We start from the raw sequence: 21,938 nt of genomic DNA, 5'->3' as shown, positions 1-21,938 counted from the left end.
CAAAACCAGGAAGCTGGATAAAATATTCACATGAAAACACCCGATATCGAATAGAAGAGGAAAAATGTCACTCGACGCACCGCGCACGTCAATCGAACGTCTACGATAAGATTACATTAACACGTCTATAAGGTTTGTTGTTTTTTAAAAAAAAAAATGTTTTCGTTCACTATACACCGTCGGTGGTTTAGAAAGCATCCACAATCCGCCACTGCCGCACGACAATAATATAAGCTTAACTCGTATTAAAATATTTCAGTACAATTATATAAAATAAAACAAATCGTTACCGCCCTACGCTGCTGGAGCCGTGGTAAACAAAGCCCTTGTCGCCATTCCGATGTAGCCAATCGGATCGCTTTGGACAAATCCCGATTCACGGGTCATACCACGGTCTTAGATTATTTTTATTATATTATCTGGTTGATTTGGTTCCGTTCGGTTTACTGTTTTACGGTTCTGTTAAACTGTGGTTAAACCGTTGTTTTGGCAATACGATTGGTACCACTGTAGAATAAATGGAAAAAAATAGGGGTTTTGACCACGAACTACTACATAGGACTGGACACTGTATAAAATAAGGTGGCTGCAAAGTTGTACGGTGGTCGTACGTTCGCTATGTAGCTGCTCTCTGGTGGCATTTTTTTATACTGTGCTGTTGTTAATTATTTTATGTGATAAGTCGTGACTAGTCACTAGTGATAACTGAAAAACGATCAAAAATTCAAATCAACGACAAACTTTTTATATTCACTATTATTTCTAAATAAATGAATGCGTATTACTAGTTACTATGTTGCTACCAATTTGGAAAGTTTTTTTTTTTGCGTGATTTCTAACTTGCTTTTGATTAGACATACTTGAGTATTGTCTCATTCTTATGGTAATTTAATAAGTAATTATAAATTACATATTTAATTACATATTCATAAATTTTTCATATTTCATAAGTCTATATGTATATAAATATTATGTTTATAAAAGTAAAATTCGAAATGTAGTAAATCTAGTACGTCACTAGATAGCATCACAGTCGCAAACGTACATACCCGTACAACTTTGTGACCGGTGTCCCACCCTCCCAGAGTGCCCAGAGTGTCCAGTCCTATGTAGTAGTTCGTGGTTTTGACGAGCAGCTTATCACGGCCACGAATGTATGTTCAAGAGGTAAAGTGCGGGGGGTCGCTATAAATTATAATAAGTTAGCGATCGAATGGTTTATGTTTTTATGTCATGTCCGTCTGCGTGCTCCGGATGTGTTCGTAGTCTTAATATGTGTCTATTAAAATGAACAGACTCGGCCTTCGCGAGATCAATGTGTCGGCCGAAACGACAAGACAAAGTCATGCACAATAATATTATACGAACGGCGTGTTCTGGCGGTACTGGTAGACTTGAATATTGTTATACTCTTCCCACAAAATAATATTTGTCATTAAAAATGTATCGACATAATATTATTTAAACCGATAAACCGTTGACTGAAATTATTCGTCTACGACCACGGCAGCTGCGGTAAAATACTGGAGATGGCGCCATAAACGATCGGAGACAATTATTTATTATAAAAGTGCAGTAGTAAAGGAGACGAGGCCAAAATTTATGTATGCGAAACTTGATTGCCACCGACCAGTGATAAAACGTATAACGGAGTTACCTAAACCTTTAAACGGAGCGGACCTTTCATAAAACGTCTTATCTACTCAATAAGTCAATATTAAGTATAAATTCGATATTTTGATCAACAAGATGCCAACACGCCAAGTTTTGAATTTTTCCACTATTATCATCTTACATTACCGTCTCGAAATCACGCGTGCCTATATTATCGAGGCTCGTTTTCTTTGATCCGAGATAATACTTACTACAGTCGTCAGAATTGCATCGAGTCTTATCGACGAGACGAACAAATTCGAAACCGTATTAAAATACACAATAGTACGTCAACAAAGGTTAGAAAAATTCATCGTTTCAATAAGTCCCTTAAAACGATATAACGTTCAAACCGAAGTGTACATTTTGTATTTTCTTTTAGTACAGAAACTTTTGAAGAGCACCGTAGAAACAACTCATTCGGATTCGATGTTCAACAGTCTACGTCAAATCATTACTTAGAGGCGATCATTACACCTATCACATAAAAAACAATGTAAGAATTTATATTGGACTTTTGTTTACCTTATAAATTTCCTGAAACCTAATTAATATAATAATTTTGGACGTATAAAAAACAATTTTATATAGGTATGCCGCGATTAAGTGAACGCGAAGTTAATAAATTCTTCTATTCAATCCTCTTACGCTTTTAATTTTATTAAAAGACATTTAATGTTTTTCTATTTTGCTATTATGTTTAAGTATACTTATACTAAATTTATAATGTAGATGTCTTAGTTAGTAGGTATAGAATTCCAGTACCCGGAAATACTGAAACTGTGGTTATTATACAAAAACAAAACACTAACTAAAACTAAAATGTGTTTTTTTATAGTTTTACATAATAATAATATATTTTTTGTTGTCGAGTTTAATTCGTCATGGGTAGTTTGCATCCATAAAATACAGATAATGAATTTCCAAACTACATATTTCTGGATTTACATGTACTTTTTTTTGTTATATTATTATATTATAACCTACTACGGTAACATGTAACTGTATAAAACAAACAATACATTGACAATCATTTTTCATTAATAATCTCAGATTTCAAGTTCTAAGATTACCTATGAATTTCCCATGCGAATTAAATTCTAAAACAACTATTAAACGACAAAAAGTAATGATTTTAAAATAATTTCGTATGATGCTAATATAAATCTTCCTAATGTGATACTAACTTGATTTACTACAACCCTTTTAAAAACAGTTGAGCTTTTTAAAAATACCTAAGTTGTATAATAGTTTATTAATTTAAAATATTTCATTGAAATCTTAGACATTTTTGTCAATAATTATGTCCTATGCAGTAGTGATAATATAATATTCAATCAAATAATATGCCTATTAAATATAGTTAAAATGTATTGATCACTGCAAAAAACAATATATAATTAATATTATTATTTTATAATATTATTATATATCAAAAATAACGCAACTCGTATGCTGATCAATAATAGACAATTTGATATCAAAATACGAAGTAGACCAAAAATCAAAGGATTCTAATCTTAAAAAAAAAATACACCCAAGCGTGACAAATTATAATTTAATTTTTTGTTTACCGTCTATACCAAAGGTAAGTTAGTATGTATAACAATTTCTATAATGTCTTGTATTTCATTTATGAAAGTGCATTTTCTTTACTTTACACGCCCTAGTGAACACATATAGATTATTCGAAAAATTCAAAGACCCTTTGGCGACGACACGACGCAAATACTATATATACTATACGTGGTAAAACCATTTTTTTCAACCAATTTCTTTCCTTTTCACCCCGATCTTGATGTATATATATATATTTTTTTTAATATCATTGTCAATCACGAATCTCATTTCACCGTCAAAAGTATCGTGGAGTATTGTTATTATTGTATTATTTTCCATTTTGACGTACGTGTCGAGGTTGAAAATTACATATTGTATTTACTGTTTCAGTTGAATACAATACGCACTATAAATGTCGCGTCCCGGGCACGCAGCTTATACAACTTTAATATACGAAACAGTATCAGCAGAAAGGAGAAAACACAACAATAATAATAATATTCAGTTCGAATTTTAACCATCGACGAACACTCGGACGCGATCGGCGAATTCGGAACTTATACTCATACACCTTCGGCCAAACACCGTTTGTCTAACGCGTGGCCGGGAGCGTTGCAATACGAGTGAGTTTGTATAGAATATATTATTTTATATCTTTCCCTCTTCCTCTCACTCTCTCTCTATCTTAGTCTCTCTTATGATTTATCGGATTAATACTTGAAGAACAAGCTTATGTGACGGATTTCGCTATACCTCTAATGATTTAGTGGCCGAAATCGGAATTCGATAATATTATAATATAATAACATACGACTACCTCATCGGTGACGTACGCATTAAAAACGTCTATTCAAAACACGATGTTCTAAAAATCTAAACGAAACTATCTACTGCGGAGTTTTTAAATAATCAGACCTGGATGTGCATATAATAATATTTAAGTCGATCTCGCAACTGGGGATATACGATCTCTGTAACGATGATTTATAGATTGGACACCGCCGCGAGAAGGCCAAACTCTCCGGGTTGGACAACTAATCAAATTATGTTTTCTTTTTTTTGGTGTGATCGTGAATTCACATGCATTTTAAATTATATTTGTGCAATTTATGCGCAGCGTTACACATTATAATATTATTATCATCGTTGTAAACCACCACACGCATGAAGACAGCACGATAAATTAATATCATATGATATTATAATGTAATATAAATAATCGGAGCGGACTTATCGAATAAGCGATTACAATTCGATACGGTCATAAATAGGAAGGGAATTATTTCGATTTTTTTATTTTCAAACTTATCATTGTTCATCTGTATTAAGTATAATAATGTTATTCATAAAATACAATATACCTACATAAATCATAACACGAGAAGTTACAAATCATTTACGTACCGACCTATATTTTATTTGGTGTTGCACTTATTGCTGGTCGACTTTATTGCTGCTATTTCGTCACCGATCTTTATTATATAAACTATATTATTATAATATACAATATATATTTTACATAATATTATGCTAGATTTAAAATGTGTTTGCTTCAGTGAGTTAAATTAAATTATTAAACGGCTGAATGATTAAAAGAGGCCAACAAGAACACAAGATACATTATTAAATAATCCTGTATCCTTGCAAATTGAATATTTAAAAAAATTGAAAAATAAAGTTTAATTCAGATCTGTGTATTATGCATGTAAATTATGTAAGGATTAACCTAAAGATAAAAATACATTTTATTTTATGTATAATCAATGATACCTATATAGTTTAATAATAAGATGATTGTTGATTAGATAAAATATTACATTTTAATTGAGTAAGGCCCACACAAAGTAATAGTCTTAAAATGCTCCACGAATTAATAATCCAAAACTATTTTATTAGGTGTATTATATTATTGATTATTTCAATAAAAAAAAGCTAGTTAAAAAATAACTTTAAATTCAGTTTTAAAATGTTAAACATTTATATCAAATTGGTAAAATATGTGCTTTTCACTTTTTGTTTCTTGTGTACCTATAATATTGTATATAACGCATGACGTATTTTTGTACGTATAGTGTTAACCTATAGTGTTTATTCATAGTGTCAAGAAGCTATTATATTTTTTTTTTTCAAAAATCTGAATTAAATCTAACAGACATATTTTTTTATCAGCGAGTCATGATGGCAATACATATTGCTCAGATCTAATTATTGTATTTTGTACGTCATAATGAAATTGACTAAATACCTTATATATATCATACAAGCTGCATGTAATGTATTGTAGTGTGACAAGTCAGTGTACCTATACATACATACGTCATAAATACATACATACACACATACATACATACATACATACATACATACATACATACATACATACATACATACATACATACATACATACATACATACATACATACATACATACATACATACATACATACATACATACATACATACATACATACATACATACATACATACATACATACATACATACATATATACATATATAGGTGGATTATACACACATTTATATGTATAGAAAGCGACTTAGGGCACCGTTACTCAATGATCCATCTGAAGCATAGATCACGTATGAAACCCGTTATATGCGTCTATTCGATCTTATCCATATTTTATGACCACCACATATATTGACCTTGTTTTTATTAATGAATGTCGTCGGACGGACACTGTGATATTGCAATTTTTCAACACTCACGTATATATATATATTTATACATATAAATATATACACCGTTCGATTTCATTTGGAAAACGATATTTAAAAGTATAGCAAGGCTGATGTTTGTTATTCGTTAACTTATCAGTGTTTTTATCATACCACTTAAATGTATTATTCTCTTATCTAGTAAAATAGATTTTCACTTTTACACGAAGCCTTTATAGTAACGTCGTGACTATTATATCTTAAAATGAAAAACTCAGTTTTGTTCTCGTGAACAGTATATTTTATTAATATTATTTTAATGAAGCATTCTTTTCTTTTTCTTTTGAAGATGAAGAAAGTAATTTGAAAATGTTAATATGTTTTTGAAAAATTTTAACTACCCACACACAAATTATAAAGGTTTTTTTCTTTATTTTTTACTTTGAAGCCTTAAAAAAAGATTTGTGTTCACAATTGAAATAAAAAAAAAATAAAACAATTCAAAGAAGTGTTAAATTGCATTCACAACAATACCTGTATATTTTTTTCAAAACAAAACTTATTTAAATTTACATTGTTTGATATTGGTTTATTTCTGTATTTCAGCTTTAAGAAAAATTTAAAAACGGTCTTCTAATAAAATTCTAGTAAAATCAATACGTCATGTTAATAATTGTACTGTTATACAATACAATTAAGTTTTTGAATAATTGTTAAAATGATATCAACAAATTATTGAACATTTTACAAATGTACGCTATATTTCGTTATGTATATGTATTTATACATATCTATAGAATCGTTTGACCCTGTACATTGCATTAAAAAGGGTTTTTTTCTGCCGCGGTCAATTCAATTCCATCGGTAAAGCAGTTATTCGATTTCAATTTCAATTTATCTCCAAGTTAAGTTTCACTGCACATAATATGGTTTTTAATTAAATAATACGCACTTTATTAAAACTAATGCGGTACCTAGTATATTATTCGAAACTGTTGTATGCAGTATTAGTAGGTTGATGGGTACTCCAGGGGATAGTACCTATTAATTTATTTTTTTGACCTTAGAGAGACGATTTCCGTGAAAAATTCCATCAGTAATTCAGTGAGTACCAACAGTTTTTTTTTACCACATATAATATTATAGACGTACTATTTTTATAATCCATAATAGTATCATTAAGACTTACTGAAATTTGGTATGTATCATAATATAATACAAAAGACGATTTCGGTCATTATACGATTACGCTTCTGAACAGAGCATATACATTTTACGAGGAGATAGACAATCTCCACAGACAGTTCGCGGTACACACATTTCGTTTGATGATATAATTTTCAGTAGGCTATAATGTAATAATAGTTTATTCAGTAGAGAAAGAATATGACGGCGAGTGAATATTTCAGTGCGTGGCACAAATTAAACAATTTCCAAACGAACGGTGAGAACGATTCATGGGTACCTTGTGAAGACACGAAAACGCGTATGAGATAATGCGGGATGGCACCGGACAGCAGAAAACGTTAAAATAATACATTAATAAAGAAACTAAAAAACACTAATAATATTAGATTATCGGAAATAGGACGTTAGAGCGTGATTAGATCAAATCGTATGTGATCGTCATGTGAGCGCGATATCAATGACAAATTTAAGCGCACTAAGGTATACTATGACAGGTATATAGTAAACATTCAAGTTGATTAGTTCCACGAGCCAAAATATGTGTAAGATTATAAGATTTTGTGTTCTAATTAGTTTATATTTAAAGCCTTTAATATTCAAAGCGTTTATTGCTTATCGTATAATATTTTATAGTTTGTACTGTACAATACGCGTATAATTGCGTATAATTCGTATAATGCGCGTATAATTCGCTTATAGTATGTACTTACTTATACGTTTAGTTTAAACATTTCTATTATCGTAACAACTTATTTTGACGTGAGTAGGTACCTAATTATTACATTCGTAATGAAAGTGAAAAAAGTAATTTTAGTAACAGCAAAATGTGTTCAATTGATTACAGATAAAAGTTTCGATTAAATAGAACTCTTAACTAAATAAAATAAATAATACCTTTTTTATAGATATAATATTTTTAAATATTTTTATAGAAAAATTAAAAAAAAATTATTTCAATTATTATTTACACACAGAAATGAGTGAAGAAAATGTTGACTATTAGGTAATATTTTAATTTTTTCCTTTACAAAACATCCTTGTCTTACACGAATCCCTAGAAATCCATGCTCAAATGACTTATTGGAAATTCTAAGATAAAAAGGGCTACTACTTAGGGCTACAGTACTAAAAAAGGCTAAGAAGAGGGATCAAATGACCTTTGATAATTTTGGGGTACCTACAAAAAATCAGACGACGCCCGAAATATCATGTACTTACTTAAATCACATTTAAAAAATCCGTTCGCACAATAAATCGATATATTTACTTAATATTATACTATAACAAACTGCCAATTGTATAGTATTGATTTGTATAGATCGATGTATCGTAACCACCGCGTATTTCTGACCGGTACCACTCCACGAGACGTATAATATTATTATGTCTTACAATAGTCGTATACCTTATAGACGTGTCATAAAAATATCGTAAAGTCAACAATAACAATAATAACGATGAATCCGTTATAATATACGTAATTATTATGATCATTAATAATAATAATTTATATTATCGTCATTGTTGTGTATCGCGCGCGTCGCGTGTTTCCGGTTCAACCGACCTGCTGGAGTCATCGTCGCCGCCGATGGCCATCATTCCGCTGCGTTCGATTACACCGATTACGATGATGACGACGCGAACCGGGCATATCACATGGGCGCGATCGGCCTCGGCCGGAACCGGAAGCGCGACGGGCTCGGAGACACGGACGTCGAATAGGGGCGGGCAGAGGGTCGCGAGAGGCCGCGAATGATATTGTGGACACCGCCGACGAGACGGATGTGGACCGCGCGGATGCTTGGGCGGCGATGCGTACGCGCGCCAACGATGCCGACAGACGACTGTCCGGTGCGCGGCGGAGCTTGTTGCTGCTTGTTGTAGTTGTACGCGCCACACGGTTTCGTATACACACCGCGCGCCACAATGTCGCTCGACCGCCGGAGCACGTGTGCCGCCGCCGACGCGTTCACGATCGCCGACGAAGCGGTTACCGAACTTGTGAACATATTATTATTATACCGAACCCGAGGTGCCGTAATGTTATTATTATAATACTGTCTTCCGCCCATTTTTTCTCCTCTCTCTCGCGCGCAGTCTTCCCCGACAATCCAACCACAGTTGGAGTTCGCAAGCCAAATTAGTACACGCACCGCACCCCGAGATCGTCCATGTGTGTTCCCACGCTCGTCTTGTGCGTCGTCCTATTCCTCCTGCTATCGTAAAAACCGTATTATTATCATTATCATTATCGTCGTTATTGTAGGTATTGCCATTGACTATATACTATAGTATTATACAATATATTATACTCAATGGCATTACCTTTATATATAGAGATACCCGCGCATTACGCTATACTATTATGCGATTGCAGTTGGTACACCTTTTACTACCCAAGTATAAACAGATTATTATTATTTCAGTTTCGTTGCCGTTTTTTTTTTTATCGTTCATGGACTCATGGTAATGGTTTTTTATTTCGTCCACATCATATTATTATTTCCTTTGAAGACGTCGTCATCGTTTTTGCGTTTCTCCAAAAACACGTCAGAGACGCGCCCAACAGAATTATAATAATATGCTATAATATTATGTATAACGTATAAATACAATTAGCGTGTTGGCTGATGTAATCTCGAACAGAACTAGGTAATCAGCGACAAGAATTTGGGCGATATATAATAATTATTGCATCCCTGTGGTCTATAGCTATAATAGATGTTTATATTATGTTTTTAAAATTATTCGTATATTATAGGTATACCTAACAAAGGTTGAGATTTAGAATAATTGTTGGTAAGTTTGTTAATTATGCACCATATAGTTCACTTCTGATGTGCTGATAACTAGCAAAATACTTACGAGTTATATATTTAAACCAATCAAATTTATTAATCTTAAGTCATATAGTGAACAAAGATTACCTACAGCTCTAATATGTAGGTAACGTTTAACATTTTGATATGGCATCCGTTGTTATTAATACTTGGATATAAATTATAATATTACAATTTACAATAGCTCAAACATTTATCGACGTAAATATCGAATTGCAAATGTACACTTTTTTTAAATACAAAAAAAAAGTGATAACCATTAGTGTTGTGTACAGGGTTATACCCATCAAAATACATGATATCAAAATTCAAATAAATTAAACTATACACATAACCGTAAAATGTATCTGTTGTTTGACAATATTATTGCACTGTTAAATCTGTAAATTGCTTATTTAAATCGAATCTCAAACTTTCAATAGGTACTAAAATTACCAAATACGGACGGTGAAAAATGATTAAAAACCAAAAATATTGATTTTCCTCGTAATAGTAACCACAACGTGTTTTTTTTATCCGATGTACTTGCGTTATGTAATACCTTTTGAACTCATATTATTACTTGTTTTATTAAAAATAATTAATTTATGTATTTATATATTATTGAACATTATTCTGTATAAAATACGAAATGTATCGTTTATCACTCGTGATTTATGTCATATATTATGTACGTATTATCAAACATGTCTTGCCAACAACGTGTAAAATATTGCTTATAAATCCACTGATATACTCGTATTGCGTTATTTGATATAAATGCGTAATAAATATATCTCAGTATCTCACGTATCAAAATACTGTGTCAGTGACCAGTGTGTGTATTTTAATTTACGCCATTAGGTCATGTCGGAAAATAACAAATCTCGCTAATATAGCGAATATGGGTAGGCAATGATTGATCCACTGCCTAGTAAAATTATCATAAAATAACAGTTGTATCGTCTATTTTGTAGTTCAATCTATATAAATACACAATTATAATATAACAAATACAATGTATTTTGTCGAGCCATTTAATATTCAATACACGATTTGTCATATTTTGTTGAGCTAAGTAATCAACTCGTTGACTATCGATTGAAGCGTTGATATAGTAACGTCTATCATAATATATTATTACTAGCTATTCTATATGACCGTATTATATTATCACCCCGAAGTCCGAATAAATTAGAAGAATCTAAGTTCAATAATTTAATTTTCGTATTTATGGCATGGTATAACTGTATAAAGTATATACTTATACATACCATAAGATAATATTTAATGTCGGTACTTAGCGTCCGGACATCCGGATTTGACTCGGTAGACATCCGTAAAACCGGATGCATAATATTCTTTTCCGAAATTGTTTGATCGAATAACTATAATTATTTTTACTGCTTGTTCGTGTTATTATACTAACACGTTAATCTAAATTCTGAATAAAACAACGTTTTAAAAATCCAACTATGAATAGGTACCCTTAATTATAATATTACAAATCCTAAACTAACTCCTAAACATTAATATACACAAGTAGCATGCCTAATTTATTATGTAATAAAAAATAATATATTCAATATTCACAGTACATTTTAAAATTCCTTACTTTGTATTTTAATGACTTATAATTTGTCTTTTCAGACGTATGTTCCACCATATACACCATATACGTCATATTATTGTCAGATGTAGATAAATTAAATTTTTCTACATACATATTTAATTCCATATAGTACATTTTTTTTAAAATTAAAATTGCTGAACATTCCTTATAATGCTTATATACTAATAGATTGTGTTTTTTTTTTATAATCAAGCCTACTAAGAATATTGGTTTTGCTGACTCGTTTACGGTCGACGTCGAAAACCTATAATTAGTAATAACTAGAGAGTCATCCTCTGATGACTCGTAGATTACTAGATAATATTGTCTTTTAATATTTATAAGTTATAACTCACCGCAGCAGCTGTAGATTTAGGTGGAAACGCTAAGTACACAAATTAGTGAAAACATAAAACAAACGTCGTTTTCAATTTACTTCGGTCTTGACAGTATCAACTATGCCGATCGCTGATTCATTCCAGCCGATAAATCATTATAATTTGTATATAATAGGACCTGCGCGTATTCGATTTGAACGCACGCTGACGAACAAAACGGAAATTAAAACGTGTAGTATATTTTATCCATAATTCGAATGGGCATAATCTACGTATACGAGTATAAATATTATGATAAAATAAAAACATAGTTCGGTTGTCGAAGCTGCAACTTATAACCATCACAGGACAGTGGTCCGTTCAATCGAGACGTCCGCGGGGGACAATAACCTTCATTGATATCAAAATATAATATTATGATATTACCTTTAAAACTATATCTATATAAATAATGTAAGTTCCATATTTTGGTTGAATTAAAATTACTTGTATTGTAAATTTATAGACTGCTAATGACCTAAAAGTCAAAAACTTTATAAAAAAAATCAATAAACCACAGCATATACTTCTCTACTGCTCTATATACTTTAGCGGATGTCTGCCTTCACATTATTCAAAATCTTTACTAACTGCCTACCTTAATCCGGATTTAGTTATACCTCTCCTTATATAGGGTTGATTATTAGGGTTTTCAAAGGTGGAAAGTCCTGGAAAATAACAAAGCGAACAACTATTTTTTTTTTTTTATAATTAAATTTAATTTATTGCCCACATAACGATATTATGATATTATTATGTATACGGCACGGGTATTCATAGACTACCACAGTTAAAACGGTGCAGGTAATTCTCGGAACGATCGTCGTGAGAAAAAGTGATTTTTGAAATTTATTTAATACAAAACACATTTTATTGCACGGCGGCACAGATAGTCGCTGAGGAATCTCGTACGGCGTATTCGAGTATCGTATTGCAGGTACAACTTCCACCACGTGTCGGCATAGTATGCCGGGCATACGTAAGATTTTTCACAGCACGTTCCAGAATTCAGCCAACAAGTATAAAATAATTTTTTTCGAAAGTTTGATGAACATTGTCACTTATTGCCGAGAAAAAAGAATGCGTATCATGTAGAAGATCCCGGAGACGTCGAGCTGTAATAGATTATCAATGCGATTGCTTCATCTGATCCCGTTAACAGGCCACTTAAGTGGCACTGAAGTTCTATGGTATTGACGTGATCGGACTACCTTGTTATGGTTATAGTATGGTGAGACAATAATATTATAATAAATCGGCGGTGGTTAACATAGTAAAAACACAAAAACGAGATAGGAATAAAATAAAAAATATCGTATAAAATCAGCCAAATTTCAGGCATGCTGCACCTGTTTGTTTCGTTCCAGATATTATATTTAGAGCTGTAAGACGTACCTATAATCGTTTAATACTAAACGTGCAATCTCAATAAACAAAATGTTTTATATTATGTTTATAATAATATATCAATATTTAATATTAGTTGATTTTAATAAGAATTTTACTTAATAATGGTTATTGACGATTTAAAGTACTAGTAATGTCTTTAAAAAATTATACACTTGACTACTTACATAATAATTACGTAATATGAATTTTTTATTTATATTATAAAATATCAATATTATTGGTACAGATTACATAATATATATTATATATCTTTAGTGCTTAAATAAGTTAAATCATACAGCCTAGTGGCGGTATAAATGTGCGGTAAAAAACAAGCCTTTCGACATTATTGACCAATCGAATACCTATAGTTATAATTTTTTTCTAAAATAGGCATTGTATAATATTATATAAAAATAAAACAACCACAACTTGGAAAATTAATTTTGTCAGGTGTATTTCACTCATCGCAAGTTTGACTGATCATTATAATTTAATGATGACAAATATTTCGTTTTCTTAAGAATTTAATATACGTTATTCCAACTCTAATTTAAATAATGATCATTTATTAATAAGACATACATCAACATCTCAATAGTGAACACAAACATTATTTTTTTAACCTTAATAATCAGTTTAGTTTAGCTCATATGAGTTTTAAAAGTGTGTTCACGTGATCATTAGTGCATTGTAATAATATTGTTCTTACTTTGGGCTTAGCAGGATGTTGGGTCTACATAATTATAATTGATTTGGAAAAATATTACGTTATATTCGAAACTTTCATTCTTTTGCCCATTTGTTGGTTGCATTATTTAAACTTTAAAATACATTTTAATTTGAATATTTAATAATACCGTATGTTTATATCTTGTTTTTGAATTATTTCGCTTGCGGACTAAGACGTTTCTATTTTTACTATTATTAGTATATGATTGTTAGTATATTATGCCTTACGGTCATCGATAAAAACAGTTTCGAACGTAATAACTATAATATACATAATATAATAATAGAATTACCATTTTAAATTGTGAAAAATATTTTAAACACAGCTAGGTAGATACACAAATTGTGAAGTTCTCACCATTCTTCAAGCGTTATTATATAAGTTCTCAGATTAAACTTGACTGGAGTTGATATAAAAAAAATCCTCACGACCACAATTTAATTTATACAATGTATGTACTTGTGTGATAAAAATTGCTCATAACAGTAGTTGTATACTTGTATACAATTATTAATTATCATCCTAAATTTTAAAACTCAAATACGCACACGCTTTATATTCTCGAAAACCGTAAAACAATTTCAAATGATCATCCGCATAAATTACTGGTATAATGTAATGTACGTTCATCCTTTCAGTTATAGTTGTATGTACAACTTGCACCTAGTCATTAATAGTCAAATTAGTTTAACTATGTACATTTTAATTACCTTAATCTAGATGCCTATATAGTATCTCACTAATATATAGATTATAGAATTTAGTACCTATTGAATTCCATTTTCCATCAATCAGTATATTGCAACAATATGTTGCAAGTATCGATGGGCAAGGATAAGTGCTTTGATTAAAATTATAGTGGTTCAGAGTTTGAATAGGACCCCCGCGACCAAATAATAGATTATAGCTGATATTATTATAATATTTATAACGTTGAAATATTGAATATCAACAAGCCACGACAGGATACAATTAATATTGAATTTTGTATTTTATCCAATCGTTATTTCGTAGTGTAGTTGATTCCAATGTCATTCAAACCTTAATAAATAATATATTCTAACGAAGTATTAATGATCATGATATGAAGAAATACGTTGATAAAATTCGTTATAATAGAAGCAAAACAAATAGCAATAGTATACAACTATTTTTGTTACATTTGTCAATTATATTGCATTTTATGGTGTTGAGTTTTTTTGTTGTGGCGAGGGGGGGGGGGGTGGTTATTGGCAAGAATATTATAGAAAAGTATATATTTTGTATCACAGTTGAAACGATAAGAAAATATGATTCAATATTATCTAGATAGACCGATTCAATTTATCATCAGGACCGGATAAAATCATGGCCGAAAGTCAACGATATAACAATTTACGAAAATTCTATATTTTTCCTTTAACCACTTATCTAATATTAACCAAATAGTGCTACTCGTTGTAAAATCTATAACACGTGCTGTACTTAGGTGAATTCTGAAACTTTAAGTATTTACAAACTTAATCCATACACGGGAAAAAACCACTGCCGTTCTATACTTCTATTAAAAATCACCAAGCCGGTTTTTCCGGGCTTCACCACAAGCGAAAAAACGCTAAAATTAATTATTTTAATATTACTTGTTTTATTGGTGAACGTTAGACCTAATTAAGTCCATTCGTTAGTATCTCAATGATTAGTTATGCTTATGTTAGTTTAATTTTAATTTTGTCCAACATTTCTTTGGTACAATATCGTCCAATTATTTTAAGAAAATTTGTTACCAATATAATAATATGTCCTTGTATGAACAACGCAGCATGATCGTGAGTGGGACCGTTTGCTAACTTTTATAATTTGAATAAATTATTTTTTTTTTTTACTTTGTGATGTTTTTTTCTCGGATTTGGCGAAGTTGTTTATTGGGATACAACATTTTAGATTCTGAGTGGATTGATAAATGTATTGGATTTACAATGATGTATTTTTTTTTGTATGTCTGACGTCACCTTTTTTTGGTTTGTACATGATGAAATTTTCGTTTGCGAATAAGAAACTAAAAAGCTTCAAAATTGAATACAAGGTTCCTTATAAGTTGATCTTACAGCAATTACATCAAATATCGAAAATACATTGTCCCAATTGTTTTCGCTTAAAATTAAACACATCATCCATTACAGTGACCTACTCTTTGACGAGGTACCTACATTCGAAATATATTATAAAGACAAGCAGACAGCGGCTCCAATGGCTTTTTATTATAAAAAAACATTATTAGTCCTAATCTTTTTCATCTTTATGTGAATTGATATATTATATTTTTTGAATTTTTGCTTGGCACAGCCGTCGAATAATTCCTGATTTTATTATTTTTTTTAGAATACATATTCTTATTTTCTGACTAACCTGTTCAACCTTTTTTTGATTAGAATTTAGTTTTTTCTACGGTAAAGGCCTAAAGTTAATTTGAAATATAAATTGGACAAGAGGTTTGGCCAAAAGTTTTTGTACCAAACCGCTGTTCGATCAAATATCCTGAAACCGTTTCTTATCCATTTTTTACGAGTATCCAAGATTCTTTATAAAGCGACTAATCAACGCGCGCGAAGTCACAAAAACTGTGTCTCGTTTCACAGATAACGTTTGGGTAACACTGTAGGGTCTGAATTTAAAAAAAAAACACAAACCCGCCACGTTCAATAATTGGACGGCTGCAGTAATAGGATAAAAAATAAAAAAATAACAACAATACGAAAACGATGTCGGTCTTGCGATCGTACGATATCACTGCAGCACGACGGACAAAGGGCATTTTCGACGTGGCCCGAAAATCGGCTTTCGTATGACACACATACGATACAAGTGGCGGCGGCAGTGACAGTGATGTGTGTATTTTATCGAGTGGCGGCGTGTTCACATATTATTATTATTATTATTATTATTATTATTATACGACTATACTCGCGACTGTTCCGCTTTTATGATTCCATTACGCGAGCGCACCGCCGGTCGGCCGAGAAAGTTGTTGTTGTCGAGTCGCCGCGACGATCGACGACGATAAATCTCCGAATCGCGAGCATGGCCATAATAAAAAATAAATAGTAAAAATAAAAGAATGATAAAGATAATGGTAAAAAAAAAAAATCAAAAAAAGTTATAAAACCGACGGCACTCTACGCAAATATATTATATGCCTATCGTGCATTCGTGCCCGTTATTATAGGTGTATATTATATAGTCCGTTATCGCATCGCAGGCGTAAACATTATACGACACTGTTTGGCGGTGTTTTCGGTTTTTTTTTCCCGAATATTGTTTGTTCTGTCCGTCTGTTGTATCTTTAGGGTCCGTACGTGATCCTTACGCAAATAAAACGAGAGAAAATATTATGCACTGTGCTCGACATCAACAATAATATGATATTATAAAAGCTCAATAATTTAATTATTAATGTATTATAATATGTATAGTATAGTAAGTTTATACATAAACCAGAACGATTAAAATGAACAAAATTCGGGAAAAACATATTTGAATATATTTTATCTCGTGTATACAGTATAAGTTTTTTTTATTTTTTAATTAAGTTAATGCTTCACTGTCCATGTTCTACAACCTGAAGTATATTCTCTGAGTATTCAACTGTGGGTGAGGGCACTGTTGGTTAGAACACGTGTTAATGTGTCGAGTATTTATCACTAAAACCCGGCTTGCAGTTACCCATCCGGAAACTAGTGACGCTGGCTGATGCTCGACTTCAGAAAACTTTGTGACTGAAGCCAACCACTGCGCCAGACCAGGCCACATTATACAGTATACAATATACACAATACGCCAATCTATAGATAATTACTGTAATTATTTAATAATACCTCCAATTTTGATTGAATTACAATAATTGTTCATATTTTGGAATAATATTTTTACAATTTATAATTTTACGTTGCGTTATTTTCAGTCACCCTTCCATAATATGTCAACGACGACGAATTATTACATAATATTATACATTATACATTTTAATATTGATGTACTTATGGTATCTAGTACCTACTTTTGTGTTAAAATTTAGCTGCCGGCTTTAAGCAAATGCGGTTGACAGTTATATTTGTTTTAATATAAAACTAATGAAATTTCTTTATCTTTCGTTTGATTACATTATGAAGTAGCTTTCCGACAATATTCCGAGAGGAAATACAGATAAATTATGTACCTATGTACTCAAATAAAATACAATTATTGTATATAATATCTATTTTTGTAAGCAATGACAACCATAAACTATGTAATAAAAATAAAAAATACTCAGTACCTATAATAGCACGGTTTGTCGTTGTAATTTTGTTGAAATGCGCTTCACCATACGAATTGCAAAGCGTATCCATAATATTATAGGTACCAGCTATGTATATTATGTGAATGGGAAACGCATAAATAAATCGTTTTGCACTTCAGAAGAGTAGGCGACGATTTGCGGATTTCATCTAACCTCGCGGAGAGGTCGGGTGACTTAAATATACAGGGTGATTCACCAGACATGCTCATCCCCGTTTTCTTTCTTTAATAATGAATTTATTCAAATTCTGATTTTATGAATTATTAAATATACTCAAAGACCATATTTTCAAATTAATTAATTTTTGTATTAAGTACTTAAGGAGTGTTCTGTGGCGATACTAACTTCTGTTTTTCAAATGAGAACCACCTTCTTTACTGTAAATTAATTAGTGGATAATTTTGTTGAAAATGTTGATGTAGGTAATTTATTTAAAATTCGAAAGAGTAGTTTCTTAGTTATTAAAATGTTTGTATTAAAGATTATATTTCATCGTATAAAGCCATTTTATTATGGACTTTTTATCCTTAGAACACAAAGTTAAATAATTCAAAAACTACTCGTACAAATTTTAATTTTGATCCGTTGACAACTTCAGTATCTACTGTATAATATATAGTTGAGTAGGGGTGTTGTCGTTTGACAAACAGAAGTTTGTATCTCCACGGGGCACTTTTTAAAAGTAGTACAAAAAATCTCAAGAATTTGAAAATATGGTCTTAAAGTGTATATATAAAAATTTTAAAAATCAGACTGCATTATTGAAGAAAAAAAGGGGGTGAACATACTTTGTGAATCACTCTGTATAAGACTCACGTTTTGGAGATTCAAAATGGTTCAAAACTCGTCGACGATAAAATAAATTGCATTACGCACACCGATCGTAAACAATATATTGGTGGCTGACAATATGCCAACAATTGAAAACGTTTGTCGTTTAGTTTGGTACCTAAATCGAAATAAACTACCAATAATGCGCCGCGGTGATCACCTGCAGATTACGTACGTCAAATGACGTGTGCACATCAGTAATTCGCACACCAATCGGTTATATTTTACATATTATTTTATGTTCCACGGTGGAGTGAACGTGACGAGTGCTGTAGTACCTACACGCGGTGTGCGAAGAGAAATCGCCAAAGACTTGCACCGGTCTCGAGCGGTCGAAGTGTCGAACTATATTGCACTCTACAGCGTGTCGGCGACGACGGAGGCGGCTGTTACGAGTGTCATGTTTATTATAATTTCAGGCTGCAGCTGCAACAACTGTGATCAAACACACTCGCGTCGTGGTGGGTTGGCTGCCGGATCGTCCTCGCATACACGAACTGCAACCACGTACGGACGAACGTGAACAAACATTTTATTATAATTTTTACTGTAATTATTTTTTATTATTATTATTACTATTGTTTTTACTAATAACTGCCCGGAGAAGTATTATTAGTATTATACGTATTAGTCGTTGTGTGACGATGAAATCTGATTGCGGGTGGACCGAATATTATACATACTCGTACAATATATTTTGTATTGGTGTTGGAAAAAAATAATATAATATTATGTGCTTATAAATTATCGCTCGTCCCGTTCATCATTAATCGCCGTACACAGCGGTCGCCGCGTCGTCTCTCGCGACTTTCGCCGAGGACATCATTGCCGTCGGCACACACCCACCCCCGCCATCCTGCTGTCTGTAAAGGATTAACCGTTTAAAATATTATAATAATTATAATATTTCAGTTGACGACTTCACGGTTAGGGTCATTTCGGCGGGCCGTTTTTCACGGCTATACCAACAACGATGTGTGAAAGGGGTCCTGCGTGGTGCAGTGAGAGCGAACACCGAGTGACTTTGTGGACGATTACAGCTGAATTTTGAGGCCGGTCGTGATTTTTTACCCATGCCCCGACAAAATCCAAAGTTACGCGCCATTGGTTGATTAATGATAAACACATAATACGCGCGTATATTATACAAAAATAATTTAAATAAAAAATTCGGCCCGCCGCCGGACATTTACCAGCAATATTATACTCATTAGAATGATAATTCATTGTATACAAATTTATGATCCTGATCACCACCGCCGAGGATATAACATGCATGAAATTAAAAAAAAAAACATCATTATACGTCATGCAACACTATAGGGCGACTATTTTAACAATACTTAAACACTATGTCGTTATCTCGTAAAGTATTAAACGATTTTGGAATTATTTTTTTTTATATGATTTGAAACCACGACATAACATTAAATTTAAAAAAATATGATATTTTGTCTATGTTTTTTTTATTGACCTTTTTTGTTCATATTTCGTTCATCATTTCTATGCATAAAAATCAAATTTCAAACGATCGGTTAATGTAATAGAACTTGACTGCTTGTCTACTACAGTCGGGACATTCGATAGTAGAGTTATAATAATTGAAATAATAAGTTATAACAAAAACTTGGTAACCAAGAAACATAATAATTATTATTATGATAAAATTTAAATATAGGTATACTTATATAACAGACAACTCTAATTATTCCAGCTAATTATTCGCAACAATTATCTCGTTTTGCATTCTGACAAAATATACTAATTTTTCACAACATGCGTACGAAGGATTGATCGTGACACATTTTTAGAATTGTTTTTAGTTGATTTAATATTTGAGTTAAAATTGTAAAAAGTTCGAAAATATATAAAAAGTAAAAAACATTTTTAAAAACGTTTCATTACACTTTTCGTGATAATGTGTGTTTACTGTTAAAAACCACGCAATATTCTTATTCTACTGTGAAAAAAAAATATGTTAACATTTAACATTCCGATAATTTTTCCATTTTCCATTTCAATGTACATATTATAGCCATATTGGTATAATAACATGTATATTGGTTTCGAAAATCAAGCATCCGCCCACACGATACACGCGTAGTTCTCGAGCAATAAGTGAAACATGAAAATTCCATCTCCGAATCGTTTTACGATATTTTTTTTTCTTTTTAATGTATTTTACGTATATATTATTACGTTTTCTCCGTAGGTACTGTTTATATTATTATGTGATACAACCGTGGTACATACCTACTCTATATTTTGTAAAGAAATAAAAGTTATAAAAATCTACATATATAGTATAGTTAATATGACGTACATTATACATGTACTGTTAAATGTTCTATGTAAGTATATAGGTACGTACTGCCACACCATAGTTGGAAAACATAATGTATTTCATTACACGTTTACACCTAATATGAAACTCGTATAATAATTTAATACTTAAAAAAAAAAACAACATTTGCACTAAAGCCGTCATCCAGCCACGGCAAGCCATATATAACAGTATTGAATCATGAACATGGCACGAAAATATTAAATGTTTAATAGACAACAATTATTGGCTATTATGGTCATTGATCAACAGTTTCCGCTGACGTTTAATTATGTTCAATAATTGTTAGCTTTAATAAAAAAATATTACCCATATCATGCGTTATGTTTAATTCGCTTTAATGATGTGCCTTCGGTATTAAACGTGCACAAATGTTCCGATACTTGTCGAAGACGTATAATGCAACGATAAACCCGTTTTGGATGATTTGGGACACCCAA

The 21,938-nt window shown here is 31.5% G+C and overlaps 1 protein-coding gene across 3 annotated transcripts in view; it reads right to left on the bottom strand.

Annotated features, from left to right (window-relative positions):
- Positions 1-21,938, bottom strand: part of LOC100168581 (monocarboxylate transporter 2) — a 374,360-nt gene that overhangs the window by 172,561 nt on the left and 179,861 nt on the right. Inside the window, exon 1 of one of the 3 annotated variants that reach the window (XM_029490970.1) lies at positions 8,643-9,007. The exons of the other annotated variants lie outside the window; for them this stretch is intronic. Within the exon in view, the coding sequence (XP_029346830.1) occupies positions 8,643-8,677 (35 nt within the window). The 5' untranslated portion in view covers positions 8,678-9,007. Of the gene's footprint in view, positions 1-8,642; positions 9,008-21,938 lie in introns of those variants that run through there. 3 annotated transcript variants of the gene reach the window in all.

The sequence above is a fragment of the Acyrthosiphon pisum genome, chromosome A2, assembly GCF_005508785.2.
Source record: "Acyrthosiphon pisum isolate AL4f chromosome A2, pea_aphid_22Mar2018_4r6ur, whole genome shotgun sequence".
Lineage (NCBI taxonomy): Eukaryota > Metazoa > Arthropoda > Insecta > Hemiptera > Aphididae > Acyrthosiphon > Acyrthosiphon pisum.
Note: the sequence above shows the minus strand (reverse complement) of the source record. Positions and strands in the feature narration are given on the sequence as shown.